Raw genomic sequence first — 22390 nt, 5'->3', positions numbered from 1 at the left:
CTGATTACGTGGCTGTGTAAACCACCATGTCATTGTCTGGTTTATTTTTAAAATTTGGCATGTAACTGTGCTTTGGAATCTCAGCTTTCATTAACACCCACCAAAAAAAAAAAAATGTACATCTCAAGCCTTTCCAGTTGTGAAGAAAACCTTCAAAACACAAAACAAATGGGAACTGGCCCATCTCTTGCCATGGGTTGTTCACGCTGAAGCCCAATCAAGATGCTTTAAATGGCGCATCATTAACCGTTCTGGGGTTCTCGCCGCATAATTTGAGTCTAATGCGGCACATACAATACCCTTATTTTGTAATCCCTGGTTCTCTTTCTGCTCTGACCCTCCTTGCTCTTTGCTGCTCTCACTGCATCATGTCTAGAACCAGGTCCTGATCTTGCAATTACATCTGGGCAGGGAGACCCTATTGCATCCATGCATAAACCAAATGAAGTCAATGGGGCACCATGCAAGTGTAAACGGTCCACCCACGTGGATCAGATGGCAAGATCAGTAGCTTACTCTGCACGCTCCTCTGGACAGGGACCAAGTCTCATTCGAACCTAAAACCCAAACAGTTACTATTTCCATAAATCAGAACTAACGGCTGCTGCTGGCTCCAGCATGCATCTTGATGGCAGGAGAAATTTAATTTAGTTTTGACGACTTCTGGCCATTTTGAATAGTTGCTTTTCTATTAAAAAGAAAAGGAAATGGACTATTTCCCACCCACGCCATCTCTCTCACGTAAAGGCCAGCAAAGCCTTGCAAAGTCTCACTGACTTTATCCCACTTTTACTACTGTTGAGCGGGATTAGCGTTAACTGAGCTCACCTCACATTAGCCGAGGATTATTTATTAGTCACCAGCCTATAATCACTTGCGTTTTCCAACTTACGCAGCCCGTACATGTATCACTCAGATAATCCAAGTCACATTTTTTTTAATGAAATCTACAAGAAACACTTACACAACCACTTCCCCCCACTCCTCCAAAATACCCAATTAGTTCAGCTTAGGAAACGCCATAAAAAATTAATACTGTGAAATTTCCAGTCTAACAAGTTTCTGGTGAGAATATTCCCTACTAGGGCAATGTACTTTTTTTAAACCACAACCAAACACTACCCTGGGAGTGGCAGGGTTCACGGGAGCCAGAGAGCCCCATTAGCCCATTCGGTGGGACCTGGATTAAGAATTAGGCCCAGCTGGGCAGAACCAGGCTGGGTGGTTCCTATAAAGGAAGGACTGCAGGGTTAATGGGGAGGAACTGAGAGAGGTAAGCTGCAACAGGGAGCTTATCCCCTGGGACTTGCCCTGAAGGGAGAGGGCAGCAGGGGTGGAGAGGTTCCAGGCAGTTGCCAGAGAATCTAGAAATTGCACTGAGAAAGCTGCAGAAAGCTGTATGTAGAAGCTATGTGGGTACCTGGACTCTGGCTCCCTCCCAAACATCTGCAATAGTCTGGATTTCCCCAGTGCTAAGTGTCACCCAACAATCCCTATGGTGTTTTTCTGCATTGGTGCATCTAGATGCTGTGGCACAGACAAGGGTAAAAAGGCTTCTCTAGCGTCAGGACACTGGTAAGGATACCTACATTTTGTCTGGATTTTAGCTCCCACTGTTGGTAGCACTTGTGCAGAAAACTGCTCACGATGTTATGGAGCATAAACCCACTCGGGTTGCTAGCCCGTGCTGAAGCCTGCCATGCCTACACGACTATTGTTCCCCATGCTAGTTAGATTGCAGCTGGTGTGGGGATGTCTCTCTTTGCTACAATCCTATCTTCATGTGCACTGTAGACATACTGTTAGCAGCTAGCCGTGCCTTGCTGTTACAGCTTAGAAGGCGGCCTCTTGGCTTTCCTAAGTATGGGGAAGGTGCAGAATTTGGGAACTAGAAGGAAGAGCTGAATGAATACACACACAGCCAAGAGTCTCTCTCAGTCACTGCATATGGGAAATCAGAACTATGCCATGGCAATGTCTCCACCTGCTGGCTGAAAGGAGCTTTACCAAAGTGCCTTGCCTGGTACAGAAGAACAGAGAGTAAAACAAATAATTTGACAGCTCACACTGCTGCTGAAGTGTTATTGAAAGCCTTTCACACTACACTGAACTCTCTCTCTCTGCTAATGCAAAAATTCTGACAGCAGCAACAAACACTAACTAAATTGGAAGCTATTCTGTGCTGGCAGCTGGAAGCAACCTCCACCTACCTTTGTTTTGCGCATGTACAGAAAACCCAATGACAACACTGGAGACAACATTCCTAACCTGGTTTCCAACTAGTAACATTTGAAAGGGCACGAGATACAAAGTGTGCTCCTGTGGGCCACTGATTAATGGATCAACATTTGACATTCTGGACCAAAAGTCTCTCTCCTCAGCAAAAATGTCCATTGTGCATTATTTAGAGATGAGGGAGTACAGCACAGAGAGGAAGAAATAAGTTGGATTTACTCTGATCTAGGAAAAAAGGGGCTAAATAATTTAGATCAATATTTTGTGTTCTCTGACAAAAACTGCAATCAATAAACAACTAGTTAGCAACCCCAAGAAAAAAATCAAATCAGAGTTTCAAGACGCTTATTTTTCAATCACAATCATTGTCAATGGCAGTAATTTACATGATTAATACCTGAACCTGAATCCTTCCCGTGCTGTTAGATCTCTCTTAGGGCATGAAGAAGGCTCCACCATCGCTGTCTATCCTGGGCTGCTCTTGGTATGTCCCCTCTGTTGTTAAATCCCATAAGTTTTCCCACTCTGAGTAGTGTTCAGAGGAATTCATTCAGTCAGCCCCTTTTACATGTTCTTCCAATTGCCCAATGGCTCACCTGCAAAGGCAGATGGTCTGGCTTCAGTCTTAACACAGGTCCCAAATATTTCCATCTTCTTTTCTGGATAACTTGAGAGATAAGGGGTTGTTGAACTCTCTGACAAATCTCAGCATTTGTTATAAGCTCATTCCATTTAAGAGCTAGTATTTTTCTACGGCATTTAGCCATCTATCTTTCCCTTTGGCTGAGAGAGCTGGAAATCCACCAAACATTAAAATGCAAATAACATTGGCGTTGAAGATTTGTAATTTAGTCTTTACGCTTCAGATTTTTCAATGACCAAATCTTGTTGAAGCTGATGAATGCAGCTCCTTGCAATTTGTGCCATTATTTCCTTCTGAACATCCCCATTGGTTTGCACGTTACTGCCGAGGTACGTACATTAGCTCATTTCTTGTACTCCTTTGCCTTCTAATGTAATGCTGAGTTGGGGTGTAAGTTAGATTTGCTTTTTCAAAACTGCTTATTAATCCCATGTTTTTTGCAATGTGGACAGTCTTTCAGTCCTTACTTGTATGCTGGTTGAGCGGTCACTTATGAGAGCAACGTCAACAGCAAAACCTAGACCTTCTAGCATACTGTTGTCGTGCCGTGCAATGCCTGTTTTGTACCTGTCTACCCTTATTCTCATAGTGACGTCCACAGTGATGCCAAACAGGAGAGGGGAAAGAATGCATCCTTGTTTGACACAGTGTCTATGTTTGAACCATTCACTCAAGCCTGCGTTTACTTTAACTGGGCAAACTTCACCTTGATAGAAGGCCTTTTGCTGGCATGCCATAGCACTTCAAGATGGTCCGGAATGAATTGTAAAGGGGGCTGTGAAATGCTATCTTGAAATCTATGAAGTTTAAGTGCCTTTTGCCATTCGATGATTATTCTTAGTGTGAAAATGTGGCTAACACATCATCTTGTGATTGAAATCCAGCCTGCTCTTCCTTTAGATTCACCACAGCTGCTTCCTTTATTCGACTTAAGATGCTACCGCAGCAGACTACCTATCACTGACAGGAATGTACCACTTCACCGGGTATTGCAGTCACTTATGTCATCTTTCTTTGGTATTTCGACTATAATCCCAGTTTTCCATTGTTCTGGAGGCTTTTCCTCATCCTAGGTCTCATCAACTCGAGCTTTCAGCATTTCCCCACTCACTTGGTCTTCACCAGCAGCTCTCTCAAGTTTTAATAGTTTTATTGATCTCTTTCTCAAAGTCAATAGTTTCTTTTGGCATCCGTCTCTTTAGCACTTCTTGAAAGGACTCTGCCCATCGCGCTCTTTTATCTTTTTCTGTTGTTAAAGTATTTCCTTGTTTACATCATCCTGAGGGCCTGAGGGATAAACTTGTCAAGCAGAACATTGTTGCGCTGATAAAGTGTTTTCCTATCACCGCACAACAGCCTACATTATGTTTACAAAATCATTCTTGAGAAGGGAGATTGTAACTATTGTTTTGGTCAACATGGACGAGAGATTTGCAGTCAGTATTTGATCAGATGCTGGATTTCTTTTGTCCGATTGATCTTCAATGCACGTATCGCAGAAAGGTGCTGACTAAGCAATAATGCATGCTGTCCATGCAAGTATGTAAATAAGCCTATGCGATGTATTTGCTGATTACTAGTAAATGCTTGCTCTCTAGTGACACCATGCCTTGCACTGGTAGCAACGCCAATGGGCATCTGAAACAACGCAACTTCCTGTGTCTCAACAGGAGTGAACAATCGACCTCAGTTGCAGAATGCTCTACAAAACACTGTAAGAGAATAATACTGGACAATCAAACAAAATGGGGCCTCAGCACAAACCCAGGCCCCATGACACAGCTGTGACCATGCATGAACCAGCCCCTGACAACCTATACGCAAGCCTCATCTCCTGCAGTGACCCCCAACCTTCCAGCTAAACCTCCGTCTCTCCAAGCCTCTGCAGAACTGCTCACACCTCCAACACCTGTTTCACTCTGCCTGCTCCCCCACATGTCCATTCCCTCCTAAGACTCCATCTCTCCTCCGACGCCCAGCATGCTTTCCCAAAGCTTTGCCAGGAGCAGAGCTAGCACACGTGGCTGGAAACCAAAGTAGCTAATGGAACTAACACAGATCAACTGGATGACTTGGATTAGGAGAACAATTCTGCGTTGCGTTTTTTGAAGTGGCTGTGATGTTAGCAGAATATGGAGTGTATCAGGTTGGAAACTCTGGGTTGGTTTGACAAACCCAAAGAAATGTGAAAAAAAATAAAAGGGCAGAGAGTTCCAAAAAGAGCACTTTTAACTGCTTCCTCTGCTAAAGCCAGGACATATTTTAGTTTTTAAAAATGTCATGGAAAATTCAATTATCCTCTGGCGACTCACTGTGCCCAGTCTGGAGATGTGATCCAGCCAGCAAGGTGTCATGCATAGGGATTTTAGTCCCAATTTTAAGTGCAAATCTCAAGGCAGCTTTAAACTATGGAGTCACAACTGATACGCCCATGACAGATGGATAACCGAAGCCCTTGTAGGCAATCAAAGAATTTGGCCCAAAATACTTAACAGATTCAGAGGAGACAGCATGGGAAATCCACTGCGTCAAGTAATGACCTATCTGGTCACACCAATTAACTGAATTGTCTATTGATTGTTTATTTAAAGATTTGCAAGGAGGCAAATCCCCAAGTACAGAAGGTAAAACACAAGACAGTTTGTCGCCTTCACATCCTCCCAGTAGGGGCAGTGAATGTCAGGAGACCCCTGGTGGCAGAAGTATCCTGTTCTCAGGCCCTGTTCCTTCCTCATCTATTCGACAACGAATTTTTGAAACGCGATTGCTGCTTTTAACCCATGAAGAGTTTCCGAGATCTTTCCCAGGTGGTGATCCATTTTAACCTGCTCAAGTCTTGAATTGTAAAATTAAAATGAGGCCAAATCACTGCAACTCCATAGGAACAAAAGCACAGCAGATCTCAGTAGGAAAGAGGGGGTCGGAGCGGGGGAGCACTGCCAATCCTCACATCCAATGCTCTTTTCAGATGGGCCAGAAAATAAAGAGGGTGAAGCTAGGGTAAAGGTGTACTTCACTGTACTCCAATTCTCCCACCCTTTTGGGTGAGGGAGCTCACGAGGGAACCCTCAGGAGCACAGCTCTATCAGAGCCATGGTCATAGTGTTTAAGGCCGGAAGGGACTGGGGGAGTGGCAGGAGGCAGTGTGGGGCAGAAGTCCCCCGGGGTAGCCTCCTGCAGACTTTGCTGCATCCACAGATTCCACGAGTCAAACCCCTGCCAGGTTCTACGCTGGAACAAACTTTGCTCCCCCTCACGCCCAAGCCTAAGCGTTTAGTAAACGTGCAGCAATGACGCAGGAGGGACACGTCTCTTAAATATTAACAACCCTCAGACGATGAATCTGTGTCACTGAATTTAAAAAAAAATAAGTACCAAGACAGACCAGGAGCTTCAATACCTAGGTTACATTTAAAGAGGCAGAGCTAGGTAACGTGGGCCCAAAATGCAGATCTTGATTTCATTATTTTTTTTTAAATGCACCTAATGTTAAAATCACGCCATACGCTGGGCAATGGAGTAAATCACTCCCTCCCCATGATGCGCACTGGGTCATGTTAATCACCCACTATGATGGGCAATGAGGTACTCGGCCTGCAATCCTTCGCACTCTTCGAGCAGTGTTGGACTTTTGACAGAAAGCAGATCCATAATGGATCAAGGGGGTTGCCCGGATGTGACAGCAGGGCAGGCTCTGGCCCAGAAACAGAGAGAAGCCCACACACAGAAATAAAAAGTTCATAGGAGCATCCGTCAATTAGGAACATCACCCATCCACCATCTGCAGGCAAAGGGCCTTGACTCTGAGATGTGCAAAGGACAGAGCAGGAGGTACAGGGAAAAAACGAGCATCCAGGAGGCGGTGGTGTGTGGAAGATTCCCCCCTCTGCTAGGGACCAGGCCTCCCACACACAATCAGCAAGTCAAGCCCTGCAGGGAAGGTCACTTCTCAGTAGCTGCCATTCTAACAGATTTTTACCTTGCTGAATGTAAACACCAATTAGCTCTTCCCCGGAATGTTAAGCTTTTGTTTCTCTCTAGAAGCCAACAGAACTTGACAGGGTTTGGTTTCAGCAACCCAGCATGGTAAATGCTGCTGAGGTCTCCTCCCCGGCACCAGGAAGCTGTGCACAGAGTGATGTTTAGCGTCCCTAGGATCTGTAGAGAGCTTCCAGATGCGCCCGACTCATAAAGCTGATCAGAGATACCATCGCTCTGGATATTATAGAGGGATGAGGGCAAAGTCAGTATTACCACACTGCGGAGCTGAGTACCAAGAATCAATTACCCCACCAAGAGGACCAGACAAACGGTCAATCCTGCAAATTATCTCCACAGTCCACCACCAGAATGAGGCCCAAATTCTCATTGTCCATCTGAAACTAACATTACAATTCCTTGCCACTTTTCTGGCTCTCCTCCCATAATGGCCCACATGGGACAAGCATGCTACACAAACCACTATTTGCTGCTTTTCTACTCAAGTGTATCATGGTAGAGGGTGGGAGAAGGAAAGCAAATCAGAGGAAAATGGGACTTCTTTTTTGAAAGAGTAAAGTAGAGGTTGAAAGGCTGTACTGCCTAAATGACAATGGGCATCACCATTGTTTAAAAACATAAACCAGCTGTAGCTTAATAAATCAGAAATCAACGTATTTGGGGTTACTGAAGCATGGGAATCGAATAAATGCTATAAAGCTACTTTGTGTGGAGAACTCTGTCACCCTTTCCCAGCACCTTACAACATTCCCTGCCAGATAGATAAATACCAGTAGTACCCTTTACAAAATGGGAAAACTGAGGTAGGGCGGTTGAGTGGCCTGCCCGGACCCAAGAACATCAACATCAGAGCTCAGGGATTCCTGGCTTCCAGTCCTGTGTTCAGACCATGTCCTCCCTACAAGAAATGGAAAGCACACTAGCGAGAAGGCCATTTGATGCAAATGCTGGTATCACAATAAAACAATGCTTTGGGGTTGTTGTTTTTTAAGCATAAAACAAGATTAAAATAAAACAAATTATAGACACCGGGCCAAGTTCCTCTTCTGAAGGTGACAGAGTTGCGTCAGAGTTGAATTTGGTCTAATACATGCTAGGCAAGCACTTGTAACAAAGATTTACCATTTTCCCTTTAGTATTACAGCTGCCTGTAAAGCAAACATTTGCTTTCTACAGATAACAAAATGACTAAGATGATCATACTGGATTTGTAAATGTTTGGGTTACCCTTCCCCAGTAGGACTAAGAATCTCTTTCAATTACCCATGCAAAAATCCCCTAACTATAATACTTCCATAACACACACACAACCCCATGCAAAAGTTTGGGATGGATTCCAACAACAAATTACAATGAGATTAAATATTAATTCCCATCTTAATTATATAACCATGGCTAGGCTCAATGGTATCACAGCCATCAAATGCTAGAAGAGTGTGTTGAGTACAGGCGGGGTCCTCTCAGAATGCTAAGTACTTGCACTGGTGCAAATACAGCTGCATTTTGCCTGTGGCTGTGAGCAGCTGTCTTCCTATGGCTGACCGTCACCTACGGGCACACCACTCAAAGATTCCGCTATTGTACATGAATGCTATAGTGACAACGGTACCAGGGGGTCACAGTCAAACTTTTACACACACTCAGGGCAAGCCAGCAGTCTATCTCCATGGTTTTCTAGTGTGCCCATCTCCATGGCATCTGGGTACCGTGTTCTTCATCACTGTAGCATTTAAGTGCCACACAATCATTAATGGATTCTATCCAACGACCCCCTGGGGAAAAAAAGGAGGTACTATCCCCATTTCTTTTTAAGATGGGCAACTGGGATACAAGGGTAAACTAAGTGACTGGCCCATGGTCTCAGCAGAAGCTGAGTTGGGAACTGAATACAGGATTCCCGAATCCCAGTTCAGTGCCCTACCCACTAGACCAAACTTCCAATAACTGGTATCAAAATTCACTGCAAAAAATAGGAGAAATGGGGAAAGGATTGTTTGTTTGTTTAAGAGTTTAACTTTTTTTCTTATTGCTTCAGAGTATCTTAATTGTGGTGGAATAAGAAGGTATAAAAAAATTAAAAACATGGTGAGGCAAGGCTCTCTGTATGGCGCTGCAGGGAGAGACCCCGAAACATTCGATTTCCCCACTCCCTGGTGCAACAGAAAAGAAAGAGAAATTATGCCAGAAAGATTTTTATTTTAGAGACCTGAGATTGGAGGTTACCTACTGATCTGTCAGAAAGACGGTCTGTCACGACAGCCACAGTACGACTGCAGCAAACTCAAGACCTGCACCTGGAAATGAGCCATGTTTAAAATCAGATTATTGTGTGCATCAGTACATGGCCTGTCACAAGGGCACTGCAGATGCTACAAGGATGTATCAAACACAATGGAAAACTGAGTCTCTAGGAAGTACAGCTCCCCTCACCTCACCGTGCAAACCAACATTCGCCCACCCCACAAAAAAGATGGCAATCAGGTGACTAGTATAGTCATCAGGGCAGATGAATCTGCATGCAGTTGATGGCCTGCAATGAACAGGCTACCATGGCAAAAGACAAGACATGTGACCTCTGGAACAATAGCATGACTGACTGTTCTAGGCAAAGGCACTATGCGTATCCAGCACGCCGCAGGGCTGTGGAGCCAGAAAGAATGCGACAAGAACAAAACAGAGCGAAAGTTAGGTAATAGAGGAAGAAAAACAGTTCAGAAACCCCAAAGGAGATTTTACGACACCAATAACATAAATCTAGATGGATTTCATCTGATCATTCAATTGGAAAGCTAGTCCTCTCCCTCCCGCTGCCCAAATGCAAGCTGTATCCCTTTAGAGAGCCCCATGCGAAGAAAGCAATACAAACCCCTTTGGCAGGGCCAAGCAAGAGTCTTTCAAAAAAATCCTTCCTGGCTCTTCAGGGAAAACTGTATCAAATTAGACAGCAGAAGGTTTTGCAAAATGCCGGGCCCAATCCTCAGCGTAGCTTCATTAAAGTCCATGGGGGAGGATTTTCCCATTCCAGTTTCTTCGTAAGTGTCTCATACCTCCAGTGCTTGAATTTTGGATTGAAACAAGTGGCCACGGGGTCAAATTCACAACTTTTAAAAAGCATTTCAACCTTTCAGAGAATAAATTTGAGATTAAAGCAATGCAAGACTTTTGTTTTCACAGTAAAGCCCATTTGTTGACCACACACACCTCCCCCACCACCACCAAAACCACCAACTTCACTTCTGAACCTTCCTCCACATTGTGCTGTATATTCCTGCACTGGCCTAAACCAGCAAGTAGCAATAGTACAGCAGAGGTAATTTTGTTTCCAGGCACAACAACAAACAGCCAATACTTAAAAAACAAATTTTGACTGTTCTCTTTACACAGATTTCAAAAACTGGGCAAGCCACCATTACAAATCCTAGAGAAGGAATTCCAGATTTCTTCTTGAATCTTGTTTGAAAACTAAAGTTTCAACCCTTTAAAATCATTATTATTGATTATAGTAAGTATTGCAGTGGTACCCAAAGGCTCCACCCACTCTGCTGTTTGTTCAACATAAGAACGGCCAAATTGGTCAGACCAAAGGTCCATCTAGCCCAGTATCCTGTCTTCCGACAGTGGCCAATCCCAGTGCTTCAGAGGGAATTAACAAAACAGGTAATCATCAAGTGATCCATCCCGTCACCCATTCCCAGCTTCCAGCAGCCTGAACACTGCTCTCCATTACCTCCCTCATCCTCTGCCTCACCTTTATACTTCTCCTGCTGCCTGCACCTTTCCTGCCAAACACACAAGGAACCATGGTTCCTGCCCCCAAAATCTGACAAGTTAATTTTGAAACAAAAAACTACACTCTTGTAGCAAGAGCACTATTTGGGGCTAAAAGTTAAGGGCCACATGCTCCGGACCATCTAAAGAGATGCTCCCCTCAGATGACAATGGGCCACTTCCCTGTACCATTGTTCATTTACACATGCAGCAACAGTAATTCTGTGAGCATGCAATTCTGCACCTATATTATGCGATAATCTGGCCCTTAAAATAGCATCAGTAGGATTCAGAGTCAACTCCCAGTTTAGACAACAGGAGCAGTTCACATCTCTCAGGGTTAATACATCCCTGCATCCATCCACTCAAAGTTGCAAAGATAACCCTTTTTAATATAAGGGCTAGATACTTTCATAAATGAAAACTTATACTCTGCTGAACTCGAATCCATCAGAGGACTGAATAAATATATGCAGTGAAACAGGCATAACACTTCTGGTTTAAATCTTTGTTTTGTGTGTTTATCTTAAATCAAAAAAAACCTAAGTCTACCGGACATTTAATGCACATGATGTTGCAATAGTGCAGTTGTATCAAACCATGACTTTCTAATCTTTTTCAGAGTTACAGTTAAATGCTTAAATGGGCACGTGTACACACTGGAAGAAGCAAATGGATCCCAAGGTCCACAACGTGAACAAACCTTGGTGAAAGCTTCTACGGTTAAACACAGAGAGTCAAGGATTTAGATCCACACAAACAGGGGAGTGACTGGTATGTTTATTATTGGATTACTTGATTGATCAACTAAATATCTGCTAATATGGTAGAACTAAGAAAACTGCATTGGTATGGGTGAAGGGAAAAGTAGAGTCATAGCGCTTTTTTTTTTTAATAAAGGTATAAAGAGGCACCAGGGCCTGACTGGAAGATATTCGGAGCAAGATTTCATGCTCACCAAGAGGTTCCCATTTGAAGAAGGGAGGCTGTGTCCATTAGCTACACAAAGCTTTATGCAGAGTTTCCCCTGCTTGAAAATTACACCTGGATGTTTGGCATGCACAACACAAAGGCTTTGCAGAGCCCAACGGGAGCATCCACTGTGACCCTGCTAGCCAGGAGCTGGCATTTCAGGCCCAGACCTTTGGAGTCTGCTGGTGGCTGCATCAGAAATGCGGATTTGAGTTCTCAACAGGCTAAGATCCAACCAGCAAGTTCTCCTCCGCCCTTAGAAAGTGATCTCGTGCTATGGAGCCAAGGAACAACCTAATCTCAGAGCAGCCTGACCACTGCTCTCCATCGCCTCCCTCATCCTCTGTCTCACCCTTACACCTCTCCTGCCACCTTCACCTTCCCTGCCACCCATGCCCTCCCTTCCCCACTCCCCTCAGCGCTGAGCCTGCCGGAGGGGAATGGCCCCTGTGAATTACCCCCCCAAATCTGGAGAGGAGAGGCCAGGGCCCGCCTTGTGCATAGGAGCCCAGTGGTAGCCCTGGACCCCTGAAAGCCGCTCAGGATGGGAGCCCCGCTCAAGCCCGAAGGGTAGGCAAGGACGGGGGTGGGCACAGACTTGGGGGGGGGGTTGACTGCTCTCCCTGGCTTTGGGGCACGTGGCTTCCCCCCACCGCCCAGGCCCATAGACAGAGAGGTTGCCACCCACCCACATCCTTCCCCAGGCCCCAGCGCTAGCCAAGGGGGCAACTCCCACCCCAGGGTGCAGCTGCTGCTCTTCCCCTTGCAATGGCTGGGACAGGCAGCAAAGGCACGTGGCGGAGGCAACACCCCCCAAGCTCCAGGAGAGAAACCGGGGGGCCAGCAGCGCCCCGGGGCAAAGGCCTCTTCTCCCCCCCCCCCCCCCCCGTGTCTGGTCTCCCGGGGGAGGGGGGAGCAGGGGCTGCTGCCAGGAGCCCATCCCCTAAAGAAACCTCCCTCCCCCGGACATCCCGCCTGGGCTCCCCCTCTGCCTTCGCCCCGACACGCCGGGAGGCAGCGCCCCCGCTCCGGAGGGAGCCGCCCCGCCCGGGTAGCACATGGCCCCGAGCGGCCGCTCCCGGAGCCCGGGCTGCGGGCACCGCTCCGAGCTCGCCCGCCCCGCGCAGCTGTAAGCCGGGGGGGGGGTGTAAATTAACCCCCCCCCCGTGTGCACTGAAATTAACTCGGGATCTGCCGGGCCGGGGGCGCCCTTCAAATCCCAGCCCGGCCCCGCCAACTTTTTGCAACAGATTGTGTGTGTGTGTGTCTGTGTTTGTGTGTCCCGGCCCCGCGTCTGCACCACGCTCCAGCCCCGCCGCGAGCCCCGCTGGGCACTGGGCAGCGAGCCTGGCGAGCCCGGCGGGTTGTTTTCCCCCCCCGCCCCGCCGCGCTCTCTGGCCCCGCTGGCGGGCGCAGGGGCCGGGCCGCCCGGGCACCAGGCTCGGGGGCGGCTGCCTGGCCGTCCCCGCAGTGGCCCGGCGGGTGCCGGGCTCGCTCAGCCGCGAACAAATAAATCCTCGCTGCGGATCACAACCCGGCTAATGATCCTGGCCGGGCTCCGGCAGCCGCGCCGCGCCGGTTCGTGCACCAGCAGCAGCCCCCCGGGAGTTGCAATTCTCCCCCCCGGGCAGCGAGGTGATTTTATTGTCAGGGGTGAGGTGCATGCTCCTAGTGCCAAGCGGGGAAGGAAGGGAGTGGAGTGGGAGACGGAGCCTTGCCCAGCTCTGCACTAGCCCCCTGGGTTGCTGGCTCAGAGGAGGAGGGCAAGGGGCTAGCCCCCAAATACAGCCCCCCCATCACACACACCCTGATCCCCCCCTTCACCCAACACACAAAAGAGAACCCAGCAGCATTGATTACCTTCCACAGCCAGGACACAGAAGGTCAAAGAGAAAAAACAGAGACAAAGCAAGTCCTCCAGCGCCATGTAAACCCTTAAAATCTCCAGGGGGGGAAAAGCAGGGCTCTTTCAATGTCCAGCAGAAGAACATTTAAGAGGGGAGCTGAGTCTCCCTCCACTCCATCGCCATCTTGTGTGAATGTTAGAGACTATGTGAGTTGCTTGCTTGCACACATACACACACACACACACACTCAAGTCCCACTTTAGGTGTCCACTAGAGACGCCTGAACCTCTGCCAACAACCCAGCACACACACACCCCTTTCTGTTTCTCCATGCAGCAGCATGCTGGAAGCTTTGAGAGAAACAGATTGGTCACTCCTTGCTGAAGAGCCCAGCTCTGGGTGCAGGGTTAACAAACGAGCACCAGAGCATGACAAAAATAAAAAGGCTGGTGGTGGGCTCTGTATTTCTTTGTGAATGTGGAGAAGAGGAGGGGGCACTGTAGCTTGCACGCCCTGCCAGTAGCTTTGCAAGGCTGGGTGACCCAGAAGAGTGCTATTTAACAAAAATAAAAATAAAGGACTAGTTATTCATTCAACAGGTTGCTAAAAGCCTCAGGGAGGCTAAGAATCTATCCTCCCTTCCCCCAAGAATATGTAGGATTTAAAGGCTATAAACATTTCACTCTTAGCGCTTTTCCTCTTCAAAGTGTTTTGCAAACACTAATGAGGCGGGGCGGGTCAATTTCAGTCCCAGATTAGAATATTTTTGGAGAGGGAAATGGGAACACAGTCAATCTTTTTAAAAAAGTTGTCCAAGAAATGCTACCGGGAGGGAGATAGATAAATAAATATTTAAGGGGAAACAAACATTTCCCTGCAAAAACCCAAGCATTGCAGTATTAGGCTAGCACACAAGAACCTCAAGATTAGAAACAAACTGAGGATTGAACCTCAGCCAAACTGACCCAGGTGGATCTGATTGCAGGATAAGGGCCTTCATTTTATTCCTTAGGCAACTGCCCACTGACTTGAATGGGAACTTAGGGCAGTAAGGACAGAGGTGTAATTGAGCAAGGACCCCGGCCAGTGGGTGTATTCACCCTATTCTCTTTTTAAGGGTCAAACCCTAGTCACCCACTCACTATGGGAGCGGAAGGCTTGCTAGGCAGCGGAAGAAGCGCACAGGGTGGCTGGAGTTGTGGGAACAGGAAGATCTGCACCTTGTGGCGCTATAAGGCTCCATGGGGACAGCTTTTTCTTTAATATGCAAAAGGGTTTTGAGGGTGGGCCGGGAGAGGTGCAGAGCTGGTGGCTCCATGACAGCACAGATCCACTTACATTCCCCATTCACACACACACTCATAGCAGTGTGGGGCAGGGGCCAGCAGCCGTCAGAGTAGCTCTGCTGCTCCACAGGCCAGGATTCCCCCAGCAGAACCCTGGCTAGATTTGGACCCAAAGATCACGCAAATGGGAGACGCACTGAATATACCCGGTGTAACAAAAACAAAAAAAATCTAGGGATTATAGTTTCATCAAAATTGGAGCTGCTGGCCTGAACTGGAGCCTTGACTCACCCCCCACCTGGAGCAAATCCACATCCAAACTGGGCCAGTGGTTAACTATGAGCTCCACTTGCCTGGGTGCAGGTTTGGGTTCTTAGTCATTTGTCTCCAGCTCTTTAAGTGTTGGTGATGTGCAGCCCACGAGTTACAGCTTCCCTTGTTTTTTAAATAAAACGTATCGTGTGACCATCCTCAGCCACTGGCGATGAAAACAGGGGCAGAGCGCATTTGGCTGTTTCTCCAAGTCTGCTCAGCAGTGGAAATTATAAAGTGCTCTGGGAGCGCTGAGAGAGGCTGCAAAAAGACCGCTGTCTCAGTAGCTTGGCAAATAACAAAAAGTTATTTCAGTACACGCTAGTACAAAGCCGTACAGGTGCATTTCTGGCCCGAGAGAGGGATAACATCCCAGTGACTCCTTTGCCCTCCAGCGGGCTGAACGAGGTCGCTCTATAAACCAGAAGGCATTCATCTCCAAAACGGGTAGGAGACTGAGTGGTGTGGGCTAGGAAATAGGGAATAGGTTGGCTAGTGCAGAGAGATGTTTTATCACTGCAGTGTGGAAAGCACAGAGCACGGTGGAAATAAAACCCCTTCATTTACCAAAGAAGAAACCTCTTTAATCCAGATCTTTCTGTTTATTAGCTTGTTCAATGAACTATGAAAACAGAAAGGTTGCAGGTGGGAAGCAAGTTTCCCATGTTTACTAGTTATGCAATTTTAACTTTGCACTTGACACTTAGTTACTGACAGACTGCCTGAGCCAACCGTTCAGAGCTCTGGCTGGAGAAGTGAGGGTGGTTCTCAGGCATGCATTAGAGGTGGGCTGTAAGGTTCTGATCCAATTCTCTGTTGTGTATCTAGAGCTATAGTATATCTTGCTGGACAACAGATTATAATGAGCCCACATTCCTTTGGCTGTTTGACAGCACAGTTTTGGTTAGGCTCAGATTTTCTAAATAGCCTTGAGAGCTGGATCCCTAAATCCCACTGGGAATTGAGGGTCTAACTCCATTAGGCTCTTTTTGAACCCCCCCCCCCCCCCCCCCGTCCTCAAAAGAGCAACAAGAACTAAAATGGTACAGATGGGATAGGCTCTGCGTGGGGAGATTAATGGCACTTTGCTTGTGTAAGCGAGTGCCATGATTCAGGACTATTAAGAGGAATTATGGGCCAAATTCTGTGGCTAATTCAGGCAGATGCATCAATCTGTGCGCCTATCAGATGATCCACACCCAGGAGCAAGGCGTGAGCTGGCGTATTCAGGCTCTACTCCAAACCCACAGAACTACAGGCGGGCGTGCCAGGGCCAGGCCTAGCGGCATGGTCTGCATCAAAGTGAAGCTAAGTGATACCAGAGAAGAGTCCATATTGTTACGCAAGACCTGGCTAAAGACAGCTCATCCACATTGGTCATCAAGATCATGGAGGAAAATCCACCCACTGAGGTCACCAGCACCAGGACAAAGCTGGAAGGATGGCTTTGGTTGAAGACTCTGAAGATGGGTTTGGTTCCTGACTCTGCTTCCTGTGTGACCCTAGGTGAATCATTTCATCTCTCTGTGCCTCAGTTTCCCATTTTGTAAAATGGAAATCAGAATTAGGGCTACGTTGTCGATTCAACTAAGTTTTCCACAGAAAGAGTCTGTGCAGAACATTTTGACTTTTCATAATATTTTGGTGTTTGTTGTTTCAACTAAAAGTAAATTTTCCATGGGAAAAAAAAAACCCTTCATTTTTCAACCAGCTTTAATAAAATAATAACATTTCTTTTTCCCTCCCTTTGCCTCCCATCTATTCAATTGTAAACAATTTGAGGCAGGGTCTGTCTCCTACTCTGTGTCTGCACAGTGCCTCACGTTCTGGGACACTACACACTAGTGGTATACAAATAAATACCACCTGGGTGTAGGGAAGCAGAATTCCAGTGGTGTTTCTGACCTGGAGCATCTTCACCCACAACTGGCCATTTGCTAAGTATAACTCCAAGGCCCCTCTGGTGTGAGCATGGACGAGGTGATCTCAGAAGGAGTCACATTGACTTGGGCTCAGCTCCTGCAGGATTTATTCAGGCAAAACACCCACTGGAGTGTGGGACCAACAGGAGCTGGCCCTTACTGACTCCAGGTGAGAAGTTAACCTCTCCCAGGGATGTCCTACTCCTTTTTAAACAAATTATTATGGTATTTCTAGACAGAGGAAGCCAGAAGGAAGAACCATTCCTGCTACGCTTCTCAAGCATCAGATGTTCTCCTCCCCACAAGCAGCAGCTAACAGCAAACTTCAGGAACACAACTGTGCCAATAAAAGGAGCTCCACCTTCCCAGGTGCTGATATTTCTGCTCCAACACTTCTTAGAAGCAAGAAGCCTTACAGCAGAGCATCTCAGATGTTTCCAGCAGGAACTTTCTGTTCTCTTCAGCAGGCAGCTTCGTTCAACCTTTCAGTATCTGCAGAGCCTCAGGTGTTTTGAGCAGAGAGAGACTCTGGATGATAACAGAGCAACAGCAGCAGTGGCAGGTGTTTGTAGTTCAGCCTTTTGTTCCCCATGCGGGAGACATTATTGCAGCGCTCCAAAAAATCTGCAATAATTCAAGTATAAGAGCAATAAATCTCATACAAGCCTCCTGGTTTGCATAAAAGCCTGGCTATGGAAAGAGCAGAAGGGAAATCCCGCCACAAGCCTGGTGGAATCATAAAAGCTTCTGTAAACTTCCCAAGCTCAGCACGGCTCTCCCCGAGGCAGCTAGAAAGCAGCATTTGGGGTTCTGTCCCTTTTAAAGCATCGTCTCCAATTTTGTGCTGCTAAAGACATAAGAAATGGACGAAGAGCGACGGCCTGCATTCGAGAGGGGTCGGAACCCAAGCCCTGGAGCCAAACACCCCAGAAATGGGTCAGAACCAAAATATTTCTAAGCCTTTAATACTGATCTGCGCTTAGTAGCTCTAGTCTGTTTCCAGCCTATGAACAATTATTAGCAGTGGCAATAGAGGCCCTAACTGAAATCAGGAACCCGTTGTGCTATTCACTGAACAAATGCACAGCAGGAAACAGTCCCAAAGCGCTAATAATCTGAAGAAAAAAGACAGACAAGGCAAAACGACTATACCCCCATTTCACAGATGAGGAACCGAGGCACAGAGCCACTTATGGCTTGTCTAGATGGACACTACACTGGGAAATGATCTACCCTGGGAAATGGGGTCGATATTACTACATCGCTCAGGGGTGTGAAAAATTCACACATCCCCAAGCAACACAGGTAAACTGACCTCACCCCGATGTGGATGGTGTTAAGTCGACGGGAGCATAGGCACCGTCTTTTTTAGTTGCCGGAGGGTGCTCAACCTCCACTCTGCCCCAGGCTCCATCCCCACTCCACCCCACCCCCAAACCCACTTCCTGCCCCATTCCACACACCCCCAGTGCACCCCGCCCTCACTCCACCTCCTCCCCCCCAGCACCTCCTGCAGACGGTGGAACAGCTGATCACGGTGGGCGGGAAGCACTGGGAAGGAGGGGGAGGATCTGATTGATGGGGCCGCCGGTGGGCAGGAGGTGCTGAGGGTTAAGGGGCTGGAGGAGGCACTGACGGAGGAACCCACTGTTTTTTTTACGTGGGTGCTCCAGCCCCAGAGCACTCACTGAGTCAGAGCCTATGGACAGGAGAATTCTCCTGTCAACCTATTGCCTCCTGGGGAGGTGGAGTACCTAACGCCGATGGCAGAACCTCTCCTGTTGGCGTAGGTAGCATCTTCACTGAAACGCTAAAATGGTGCCGCTGCAATGTTTGAAGTGTAGACACCGCCAGTGAATTAATTAAAGAAGTATAGTCATCAAACCCCTGTGTGAATGCTCTCATCCAGAAACAAAGTGGCTTTCATTTGCTTTATCTTACGCCCTTTTGAAGGAGGATTAAGACACTTTACTTCTGAATGAGGGCATCCGCATAGGAGTTTAATGTGGTTTAATGTCACACCTTTTGTTACTTTGTCTTAGGGCTAGTCTACGCTACCACGTTACACCAATGCGGCTGCGCCGCGGTGGTGTGTCTGGCGAAGACGCGCCATGCTGACGGGAGAGCGCTCTCCCACCAGCGTAATTACTCCACCTCCATGAGAGGCGGAAGCTGTGTCGGCAGGAGCGCGACTCCCGCTGGCATATCACGGTGCAGATACCCGCTTTAAGTCGATGTAACTTACGTTGCTCAGGGGGGTGGTTGTTTCACACCCCTGAGTGACGTAACTTACATCAACTTAAGCAGTCGTGTAGACCAGCCCTTAGCTTTCCCAAGTATCCCTGTGTATGCAAGTCCTTAGTGACTCCCCAAGGTCACCAAGAAGACAGGTGGCCGAGACAAGAAGTGAACGCAGGGCTCTGGAGGCCTAGGCCTGGTTTGCACTACAGAATTCGGTCTCTAAGTCGCTGCGCATTGACCTACTTGTGCATGTGTCTACGCTCACATTTGTCTCCGGCTGACGTCAGTGCCCCGTTAAGACAACACAGTAAAACTACCTCCCCAAATGGCACTGAGCCTTGGTCAACCTACTGAGTTTGACGCAGTGCGTGTGTAGGCATGGCATGAGTCTAGCACCTTACCCACAAAGCCGTTCTTTCCCCAGCGTGACAACTCCTCACCAGCTTTGCTACATTTCTTCGACCCAAGACAGATCCCCGATGCTCAGTCGTCTGGGAGAATGAGTCCATCTGGGAACGTTACCCCATGGAGAGTGGGGGACAAGGGAGATCATCCTTGCCAAAGTTATTCCAAGCTGGTGGTGACGTGTGGGCTACAGGAAACACTCACAGAATGAAAAGTGTCCGTGCCCTCCTATTCTGTATGTGTGAACAATGCCAAACGGGGAGCAGCTGCTTACATTTAATAACATGCATTGTGTAAGTGAGCAACACAATAAGCAATTTGCTCAACAACCCAGGGACATCAGGACAATTCTGTATAACAGAAAAAGAAAAAGAGAGGGGGAAAAAGCCATTTGATAGCCAGGCCCTAAGGGACTCTCTGTATAATACACATTCATTTCATTATGCTTGCCCTCATAAATATTTATTACGCATAAATCCTCATCATTCTTCCTAGAATGGGTGTTGCATTATTATTATTATATACAGAGAAGGCTTTCCCTGCTCTCCTGGTCCTCAGCATCCTGCTATGGGCTGTCCCCTTCTGCAGCTGTACGTCAGGAAGAGGGGATAAATGGGAGTGACATAACAGTATGAAATGCCCCCTAACAGTGGACTTTATGGCTGGACAATTGCAGCCGCATTTTTAGGGGGACCGGGAGGGCGGAGGGGGAAAATACTGCAAATATAGAAGTCCTGTCTTTAAAATATGCTCGTTGCATGGTACCTTTCTGCAAACTAGAGCCCCGCTCCCGCAATCTGATCCTCGGGGGCAGACTCTTATACCCCTGCAGCAGATCCAACCGTAGCACTGAGCTGAGGCCATGGCTTTTAGCATGAGCAAGTGTCAGACCTTGACACAGGGCAAAGTGTGGCCAAAGAGGATTTTAAATACCAACGTCGCACTAAGCTATTTTTATATAAAAAAGATGAAACCATTCGTATTCCATTCTAAAGAGAAGGGGCTTTATTTCTAAAGTTACACCAAAACAAATAGGATTTTAAACTCCATGCAAGTAAAATACACGCCCTTTGATTTGGCTTATAACCGCAGCATTTGTTCTGCTACCTGGTATTTTCTAAATGCAATGAATCCTGACTCTCATGAGTTACTCAATGGGGCTAACTACATTTGGTTCTGCAACTCCGAGTCCTAACTTGCCTTATTTTCTATACAAAGAGACACCCCAACTGATTCATTATTTAAGATCTGACAAGACTACTGGAGTGGGCTGGATGGATTAGGGAAAATTAAATTCACAAAAATTATGCAGGATTTATAGGAACAGCACGTACTGGGTAGCTTTTAGATTAATCTCATCTGTTTCATTTCAATCAGTCTCCTGTACTGTCATATTAGTTCGCTGCCTTTTTCTAAACAACAGGTTCACCGCCAATATAATAAAATACATTTTTACTGGACACATCTGAGTATATTATGTGGCAGTTGGATAGAATCTTGTAAACAGGCATGATTATGAAAAATAATATTTGCTCAATGTTAAAAAAAAAAATCTATGTGTTTCCCCTTGCAGCCCTTTTGGTTGTGAATGGGTCCCACTGATGTCTCGATCTGTTAATTTGTTCAAATGTCATACCTTGCTAAGAAACTTACTGACCAGGACTGGTTTTCAGTGTAAACAACACGACATCAAGGAGTTCTGCACAGTGGGGGCTGCCTTCAGAAATAACAATCATGCTCCTTTGTGCTAGGAAATGTGTTCATGTGCCAAAAATTAAGAACTCTTCCAGTGGTTCATTAGGTGTACAAAGCTTATGGTAAAATGACATGCTTGGGAAAATATAGTCAAGCCATTAAAGAGGTTTAAAGTATGTGATCATGTCGCCCTCTAGTGGCTGGCATCAGAAAATATAACAACCAGCTATCACTGGAGTAAGTAACTGCTGTAGCTCAAAGGGCAGAACTTTGTGCTTTCAGTGCTTATGGTCTTGGGTTTGATCCTGCTAATAGATGGGGTGCTATATATATATGCAGCTACAATCACACCTTAGTTTGGCATCAGCTGATGATTCCTCAGAAGCAAAGTTTGGGCCTGAATGAAAACATTCCTGAACGTTCGATCTGATCTCTATATATACTGGACCTGGCTACAATCCCAACTCCCAAAACTCTGCAAGAATTTAGCTGTGGAGAGCGATCTGAATTTTGTGCCTCTGGTCTCTACTCGGAAACCAGGCCCACTCTTGTGCCTGAGATGCATTTAGTTTAGATACAAACCAAAATTTCCTCACTTGCTGCATATTTCACAAAGAATTCTAGCCAGTTTGGGTCTATTCCTGCAGTGAAAACAGCGGAGACTTGATCCCAGTCTTTCTTATAGCCCTGTCTCTTTGATACAGGTTGGCACATAGGTTGGCACTAGGAAGGACACTAGGGTTGTATAGGTTTTAGTCCCCTTCTAAATACACAGCTTTTCACAGTGTCATTTGGAAATGACAATTTTGCATTGAAAGCCTTTCACCACATCTTCTGTGCCCTCCTTGTATGATGAAGGCTATTCCCACCTATCTGATTGCTCTACAAACCTAAATAGATGATGTATTTATTTATGGATTACTGACCACAAGCAAGAAAAGCTTTGCCCTATTGTCAGCCCTACAACATTAGGTCTGCTATAAATAATGCATCATTGTTCAGTGTTGGTTTATGGTTTAAGTTCCAGTGAGCACCATGGGCCAGCAGACTTAGCAAAGATGAAGG

General features: G+C 46.8%; 1 protein-coding gene across 2 annotated transcripts in view; it reads right to left on the bottom strand.

Annotated features, from left to right (window-relative positions):
- The window catches only part of IGDCC4 (immunoglobulin superfamily DCC subclass member 4), a 166294-nt gene extending 152577 nt beyond the window's left edge, over nucleotides 1–13717 (bottom strand). For both annotated transcript variants that reach the window (XM_054043154.1, XM_054043155.1), the window contains exon 1: nucleotides 13478–13717. In XM_054043154.1, the coding sequence (XP_053899129.1) occupies nucleotides 13478–13544 (67 nt within the window). In that variant the 5' untranslated portion in view covers nucleotides 13545–13717. The remainder of the gene's footprint in view (nucleotides 1–13477) is intronic.
- Nucleotides 13718–22390: the final 8673 nt, after the last annotated feature.

This window comes from Malaclemys terrapin, chromosome 10 (genome assembly GCF_027887155.1).
Source record: "Malaclemys terrapin pileata isolate rMalTer1 chromosome 10, rMalTer1.hap1, whole genome shotgun sequence".
Lineage (NCBI taxonomy): Eukaryota > Metazoa > Chordata > Testudines > Emydidae > Malaclemys > Malaclemys terrapin.
The sequence above is the reverse complement of the archived record's forward strand: the minus strand, read 5'-3'. Positions and strand labels throughout refer to the sequence as shown.